The 9,096-nt window shown below is 41.4% G+C and overlaps 1 protein-coding gene across 1 annotated transcript; it reads right to left on the minus strand.

The window, feature by feature from the left end:
- Positions 1–20: 20 nt before the first annotated feature.
- On the minus strand, positions 21–8,617 carry nit2 (nitrilase family, member 2). Its single transcript, XM_079506059.1, has 10 exons — positions 8,545–8,617; positions 6,868–6,986; positions 6,233–6,353; positions 5,636–5,724; positions 5,395–5,488; positions 5,008–5,082; positions 4,603–4,681; positions 4,172–4,270; positions 2,377–2,432; positions 21–1,820 (listed from the first exon to the last, which is right to left on the minus strand). The coding sequence occupies exons 1-10, from the start codon at positions 8,570–8,572 to the stop codon at positions 1,726–1,728; spliced, it is 855 nt and encodes a 284-aa protein (XP_079362185.1). The 5' UTR covers positions 8,573–8,617; the 3' UTR covers positions 21–1,725.
- Positions 8,618–9,096: the final 479 nt, after the last annotated feature.

Consider the following 9,096-nt stretch of genomic DNA (forward strand, 5'->3'; position numbering starts at 1 on the left):
AAGCTGACCGGCATAATAAATGTCCACAAACCTTTTATTGCTTAATTTTAATTCAAAAACTCTACACACATCTTATTTAACTCATCTGTTTGTGTCGACAACTGAAACAATGACAATCTGGGACTCACTTTAACGAATAAAATGTTGTGTTGACCAATATGTGTACAATATCTGCAGTGTTTGGAGGTGGTCTCCCTACCACAGAGACATGTAGGGCCCTATTTTCGTCAGTGTAAACTTTAACTTTTTTACTATTTTGAAAAACATTTTTGATCAGTTCAAACAGCCGATCTACAAGCTCACAACGTGTTGATGAAGATCGGCTAGTTGAACAGATCGGCTGTTTTTCAAAATAGTAAAAATAAAAAGGCAAAGAAGTTTTGGGCTAAGGGGTTTAGGACTGACGAAAACAGGGCCCTTAGACTGTAGTAGACCTCACTTTTGTGTCCAAGGCACACGAAAGGAGGTCAAAATCTCAAGGCACACATGTATTCATAACCAGGAGAAATAGCCTCTGTAAACGTTTGTTTTTAAAATGCCAAATAAAAAGGTTTTGAAGATAGTTTTAGGTTATAGAATGTATGTACAGTATGTATTGGGAAATGTGTCGACACAAAGTACTGATAGAAGATAAGTCAAATACATTATATTGGTGCTGTTGGGAGGAAACCACCTAACTCCATTTGAGGTTTTTGATATTTTTCCTTAAAATCACTGCTATTGAACACCCTTTACATCTGTGCCTTGGTTAAAAAAAAATATTGAACCAATGAAAAGTAGTAAAAAGTGCATTGGAAAAAACCTCTTAACTCCATTGGACCCTCAAACTGTCTGCTAAAGCAGCCAACTCCACCACCTCTCCCCCTCTCATGCAAGTAATTGACAATATATAAAGTCACAACACCAACTTTGATGAGGCAGTATTGCTTTGTTTTAAAAATATAAGTTATGTAGGTGGTTTCTTCCCGACAGCAGAGATATATACTGTAGTTGTATACTGTATATTGCAGTAATGTGTGGTTGTCAGTAACACCTGGACTTGTCTAACAGCACACCTTTTAGGAACCACTGAAGTAGGACACCTAGTGGTCGACAATGTCAATAACATATGAAACTGATTTTTTAAATCTTTTGAAAACTTAAAGGGGAAAACCACCCATTTTCAACATTTTACTGTCATTAATATACCTTAGAGCTGTTGTGTGGAAATAATAAAAAGTCCCCCCATTCTGTGTTTCCTAGAACTGTAATTATGAAAAAAAACATGGTGAAACACATCTTGATGACATCATCAAGATGTGTTTCACCATGTTAATGATTTTTTTCAGACCTCTAGTTCTAGGAAACACAGAATGGGGGAACTTTTTTATTATTTCCACAGCTTCCAACAGCTCTAAGGTACATTCATGACATAGTAAAATGTTAAAAATGAGTGGAATGCCCCTTTAATGATTTTGTTTTGTATGATTCGTAAAAAGAGGAATAATTACTCACGACCCATAGACTCAAACGGCTCCCGACCCAATGTTGTGGGAAACAACACTGCCTCTAATCAAGTAACAGTCAATCACAGAAGTTCACATCTTGTATATCTCGGTGGTTTCCACAATCATGTGTCGTGTCCTGAGATCTGTTGAGCACAACAGACGGTTCGATGCCGTCCACATCCTGTGTCTGGTTCGTCTCGGTGTCTCTCTCAGCATCGTGCGGTGTAGAGGTTCTGGTTCAGCCCTCCTGCACAGCGGTGACTGAATACAGGTCGGTACGACGCTGCGCTGTGATGGGGATCTGCTGCCGCACGTCGGCTAAATACTGCAGGTCTGAAAGCGCAAACACATGGAGTCACACAGCGTCGATGTCGGGGCGGAAACTCCATAGGCTCCATTTTCGTCACCGCTAAACCCCTTATCCCTAAACTTCTTTGCCTTTTTTACTATTTTGCAAAACATTTTTGAAGTTATCATACTACAGCATCACACGAAAGCATAAAAAGTAGCAGATCTACAAGCAAGTTTTGAGCGCTGTGCTTTAGTTTAGTTGGAGGAATGTACTAGTTTGTTTGTTTCTAATTTAGTTTTCCAGGTATTATGAGGAAAGAAAACCTTGATTTACAGAAGCAGCAATAGCTAGGATGAAAGAATACACATAATGCTTGTGTAAAAACTAAAACCACGGTCATTTTACATACAATTCTATTTTGTTAGTTTGTTTTCATTGACTATGTAAAATGACTATGTTTTAGTAATATTATTCCTGCTCTTCTACAAACTGCCAACCAAGACTGAGGCTTTAACCTTTGCTTTTACGTAGCTATGAGTGAAAACAGACTACAGTATCTATCTACAAGCTCTCAATGCATCGCACACAGACACTCACCAATGTCTGCATAAATGACCTGCTCCTCCGCTCCCGCCTTGGACACCACTTCTCCCCTATGACGACACATTGACAACTTTGATAAGACACGTCACACACACAACACTGAGCATTCAGGGAGGTTCACAATTTTTTCATTGATTGATTATTAGAGGTACAGTTATACAGTTAACAATGGTTAAAGGATATCCCAGAGGGCTTGTTTCCATCAGTGGCTTTTGACAAATGACTGTTGCATTTTTAACACATTATTATATTAAACTTAATTTTTAGGGATTCAACAACCATTTTCTTAGCGATAAAATTGATTAGTTCAAACTGTTGCACATCTATTGGCCGATACATATCAGGAGTGATGCAAATGAACGAAAATGTGTTGCGATTATTTCACATTAAACTTTTAGTTTTGATGATACGTGATTCATAACTGAACTGACACAACTGAATCAAAATAAATGATTTAATTCTGCTGAAAAAAAGAGGGGAAAAAAACGACCTTGTTTTAAAAAGAAGATTAATCGCACAAAATAAACACTTCTGTTGTATACAGCCAGACATTAAGAGTGTGTTCTAAACCAATGGTTCCCTAAGTGGGGTCCGGGGACCCCCAGGGGTCTTTGAGGGAGTTCCAGGGGGTCCCCAGCTAAATGATAGTTTGGAACCAAATGGACCCTTATGGGTCTGTAACTGTGAGAGTGTATAAATGGAACCAAATGGACCATTTGGTTGTACACTCTCAGTGTCAAATTAACATTGATTTTACAAATTGAGAGTCCCAGAGATAGAAATGCCATTAAATGGGGGTCCGTAGCCTAATGCATGTCAAACTGGGAGTCCTTGAAATGAAACGGGTTGAAAATCACTGCTAGAGCCGTTAAAAACCTCTCTTATGAGGGTCCCTGGCATACCTTTTCAATTGGGGGTCCGCGGGCTAATTAATGTCAATTTGGGGGTCCTTGATGTGACAAAGTTTGGGAACCACTGTGTTAAACAGAGAAGTGTACACAGTAGGTAAAGACATGCTCTCACCATGGGCTGACCACAGTGCAGTAGGTAAAGACATGCTCTCACCATGGGCTGACCACAGTGCAGTAGGTAAAGACATGCTCTCACCATGGGCTGACCACAGTGCAGTAGGTAAAGACATGCTCTCACCATGGGCTGACCACAGTGCAGTAGGTAAAGACATGCTCTCACCATGGGCTGACCACAGTGCTGTGACCCCAGTAGTGCAGTAGGTAAAGACATGCTCTCACCATGGGCTGACCACAGTGCTGTGACCCCAGTAGTACAGTAGGTAAAGACATGCTCTCACCATGGGCTGACCACAGTGCTGTGACCCCAGTAGTACAGTAGGTAAAGACATGCTCTCACCATGGGCTGACCACAGTGCAGTAGGTAAAGACATGCTCTCACCATGGGCTGACCACAGTGCAGTAGGTAAAGACATGCTCTCACCATGGGCTGACCACAGTGCTGTGACCCCAGTAGTGCAGTAGGTAAAGACATGCTCTCACCATGGGCTGACCACAGTGCTGTGACCCCAGTAGTACAGTAGGTAAAGACATGCTCTCACCATTGGCTGACCACAGTGCAGTAGGTAAAGACATGCTCTCACCATGGGCTGACCACAGTGCTGTGACCCCAGTAGTACAGTAGGTAAAGACATGCTCTCACCATGGGCTGACCACAGTGCTGTGACCCCAGTAGTGCAGTAGGTAAAGACATGCTCTCACCATGGGCTGACCACAGTGCTGTGACCCCAGTAGTACAGTAGGTAAAGACATGCTCTCACCATGGGCTGACCACAGTGCTGTGACCCCAGGCCACGTAGGACGCCGTCTCATCTCGGGCAGGCGAGGCTGTGGCCACGTACACTTGATTGTCAAGCGCTCTGAAATAGCAGAAAAAACAAAACAGTTGGAAAAGTAAAGAATCACTTCCATCCTTAACCAATCCTACAGTTTGAATTCTGCACACACACACACACACACACACACACACACACACACACACACACACACACACACACACACACACACACACACACACACACACACACACACACACACGCACACACACACACACACACACACACACACAGCAAATGTAGCGGTATGTAGGCCGGAGCGTGGTGAGAACATAGCAGATCAGAAAAAGAAAACCTCCCAAACTCTGCCCCTTTGTAAATCTAGATAAAGAAAGGGTCAGTGGGAGGTACTGTACCTGGCTCTCTGTAGCAGCTCCCAGTGGACCGGCCCCGTGGTCATGTTGAAGGCTCCGGGGTACACCAGCAGCTGACAGCCTGGACCACCATGAGACACACACACACACACACACACACACACACACACACACACACACACACACACACACACACACACACACACACACACACACACACACACACACACAGACAGACAGACAGACAGACAGACAGACAGACAGACAGACAGACAGACAGACAGACAGACAGACAGACAGACAGACAGACAGACAGACAGACAGACAGACACGCATGCTTGTCGCAATTATTACATAATCGTCAGATGATCACAATTATTAGGCCTACTCCTAATAGCTTTCGACATGATGCAAATGCACAGTTACATACTAACAACAATAACTGACCTTTGCTGCGGTAGAGTTGTGCGAGCTCTGCAAACCTCATGTCATAGCAGATGCCGACACCCACCTTACAGAATGCTGAAACAAACAAACATCATTGATATCAACATTGATATTGAATAAACATTGACAACCGGTGGTTCTCAAATATTTTCACGTCAAGGACCCCCAAAATATGCCATTTGGCCGTGCATCCCCATCTGAAGAGACGGTGCAGCATGGAGTGGACCGGCGTTAAGAGAGGGTGTTGTCAGCATGTTTCAACAATGGCTGATCTACATCGAATAGGGCTTCAAGGAGCACATAAACTGTTTTCTACCTTATCTTCATACCTCACTAATGCTCAATATAAGACGACATGAAGATGTTTGGAGAACTAGCTGTCCTTACGTGTGTCGAACACGGACAGGCTGCTCCCCGGACTGAGAGTCTCAGACTCCTGGAAGCGTATTTTTCCCGGAACGTCGATGTCAAAGAGGTGGATCTGAAACAAACCAGAGGAGGAGGAGGAGGGATAAAAAACGCCCGTCACTGTAAAACATTTGGAACCCTTCTCTAAGACCACAGGTGGTTTAAGTGGTTAATAATGGATCCTTGCTCTACAGGGATTTCAGTGGTTAATAGTGGCTACCTTTCTGTGTTTAAGTATCAGGGCTCCGTCTGGGCCGAACACAGGACAGGTGTTGTACAGCTTTCCATTCTCCTCCTCAGGGATTGAACCTGGTTCAGAAGAATACAAGACAGTAAGACACTCACTTTAGTTTAGGAGTTATCGGCAGAAACCTCTCCATTATTTTAATTTTGTGTGTTTTTTTCCGCGAAATGAACGCCCTACTGGCCTAGTACTTGATCATTACTACACACAAAGGCAGCAAAAGTAGCAGAGCCCAAGCTCAAAACATGGCGCCAAGTCTGACACGAACAAGATTCAATTTATCAGGGACTATATATATATATATGGTGGCGTGATGTCATGAGGCGTGACCATATATGGAGGCGTGATGTCAAGAGGCGTGACCATATATGGAGGAATGATGTCACAAGGCGTGACCATATATGGAGGTGTGATGTCATGAGCCGTGACCATATATGGAGGCGTGGGGTGACTAACTGACGGACGGGAGAATGGAGATGCAGGTTTTCTTAAACGGAAAGCAAACGGAAAATGTAAAAAGAAAAAAAATCTAAATCTAAGGAATATTTCTAAACTATAATAATCCCTCCTTACCTCCCACTAGGAACACCTGGTTGTCTTTGGCAGCCTGGGCCAGCATGCTGGTGGATTCTCCAGGGATGCTCTCTGCATACTCTGGGAAGAAGCTGGTTCCATATGGAGAGTTGAAGCACTCCTTCAATGAATGGATTATTAGCGTTAGAATCACTTATTATTTCTATGTGCTGCCGACTAGGGGTACAAACGGTCAGTTAATTGAACGTATCCATGATTTTAAGAATAATAAATCGATAAAATAATCGCTTTTCAAAAATAGCTAAAATCAAGATCCACAAGCTCACATCTGGATCTGTTATTTTAGCGTATAAAATAGGGCTTTTGTGGTTAATCAGACAAGTCAATTTAGACGACGATGAAAACAAAGCAGAAATAGCAGAGTTATTATTTAAGTATCTGTCCTGTGCAACTTGTGATTGTGAAGCCTAAAAGGCAGAATAGAAATACAAATTGTAAAGTTCCAATGTCAATGCAAAAAACACAAAAATCGTTTGCAAAAAAATCTGTAATGGTGACAACAAACCTACTGTCTACTCACAGACAGCACCAGCACCAGCTTACTGCCTGTGAGTATACAACCCCAACCCTACATCAATATTCCATAGAATCCTACTATAGTATTATATACTCACAGGCAGCATCACCAGCTTGCTGCCCTCATCAGCAGCCTGCTTGATGAGAGAGCTGGCTCTGCTCAGGTTGTCTGCCTTCACATTACTGACATGTAGCTGGATCACTGCCACACGAAACTCTGCGCACACACACACACACACACACACACACACACACACACACACACACACACACACACACACACACACACACACACACACACACACACACACACACACACACACACACACACACACACACACACACACACACACACACACACACACACACACACACACACACACACACACACTGAACTATTACCCTATTGGCCTGAATATAAGAAGACTATGTTTTCTTCCAATGGAAATATCCTAAAAAACAGGGTCGTATTATAATCAGGAACTAGACCATTTGACATTCAATGTTATTTTCACACAATTGGGCTCGTCTTATAATCGGGACAATATGTTATTATCAGTTACTATTGACACTGCATCAGCAAAGAAAGACTAAACATAATGGTCACTGCCAGGTGGAAACCTTGTATATCCAAAACACTTACTTATAAGGAAATGGAGGAAAAAATGACCTGTGTTTCAATGGAATGTAAAGTTATTATTTAGCCACAAGCTCTGTTAATACTTTACATCGGTTCAATATTCATAAACCCCACACAGACCGACACATTTAACCACTTTCTGCCTGGTGTCCCTCTCTGTGCTGGGCATGTCTTTATGGACAAAACCGTCAAATCAAAATGCTATTCTGAAATATTATATGGAGTGACCATTTGCAGGCAGCAATTTGGTCTTAAGTGTACAGTACACATAATGTTTTATGCATGGATGTTCTGGGTGATTGTCTGTCCTGATGAAGGTCGAATAGACCGAAACGTTGAATAAAGAGCAACATTTTTGGCAAGTTTTCTGACAGTGTGCGGGACCCTTCTTTGTTTTTCAAAGATAACCTTTTTTCTGTGTGAAAATGTTAACATGATAGTGGTTTCACTGTCTCTCCAGCTCTAATTAAGAAAACTACATTTTCAGGCGCTGTCAACTTCAGCCAATCAGGAGAAAAGTACCCATTTATCAGCTTCATGTTTGTAGTTTTCCAGTTCAATTGTGTCTCCCTCATATGTCTTTGTGTCCTCACTTCCATTTCCACTTTTTAATTAATAATAATTTAATACAGATTAATGTTTAATCTGTATCCTGACTGAGTTATAATCCTGTTTGGATACCATTGGTATCCCGACATGAAAATAATGAGCTGGACTAGAGAGACATGGAGATTCCTGTCACTGAACAAACACTCTATTCTACAGCAATGATTACTATCAGAATATAAAGCTATTTAACACTTACTGAACAAACTCTCTATAGCATGTGCAATGAGTAATATCTATCAGAATGTAGAATACACTCTATGTATTCAATATAGTTATAGCCTATAACACTTGTTTTATTTTAGCACATTTGTAACCACTCTGAGTGTGCAAATGTAACCAAATGGACCCTTACATGTCCATTTGGTTATATTTGCACACTCAGAGTTAAAATTAAGTATCACTGCACAGTAGCCTATACAGTATACTCAACTGCACTCTATGATCTCTACAAACATTTGCCCGAATTAATGTTGCTGTTGAATGCATATATGCAATAATAAATGCCATATATGTTTAAGATACTTACTGGACATTGCTCTAGTTATTGCAGACATGAGTGCAGCAGGAGATCAATGTTCAATGTTTGCTGCCATTTATTTACACTTGCAAACAGATGACTATTTCCGGGGTAAACACGGAATTTCAAAATAAAAGTGTATTCTATGAAAAATAACAACACAGCTAAATATCGCTGACAATTCAGCACAGCTACACGAATAAACTGTTTTTATTTTATTTTATAAAGTACAAATATTTGCTACATTGGACTGACATTTTGTATTGTTTTGACTTTTCAACCCTCAATGTGCTTGAGCTGAAGGGATATTTTATTGTGAAGTTTATACGTCATATCACTTTGGCCGTCATCAGCGAGCGTGGGTTGACACAGCAGCTCTCGCGCACAAGAACAGGCAAGAAAGACAGTCTACAGAGCTCCTTTATTACAAAATTATCGTCTCTTACTATCTGCAAAGTGTTTGTTTCATAAAAATCCACCGTAGACAATGACATGTTATGTGCTACTTCCTGTCAAGAAATTCCTTGCAGATGATTATTTTTCAAAGTGTCGAGAGTTTGG

This window comes from Electrona antarctica, assembly GCF_951216825.1.
Source record: "Electrona antarctica genome assembly, chromosome: 7".
NCBI lineage: Eukaryota > Metazoa > Chordata > Actinopteri > Myctophiformes > Myctophidae > Electrona > Electrona antarctica.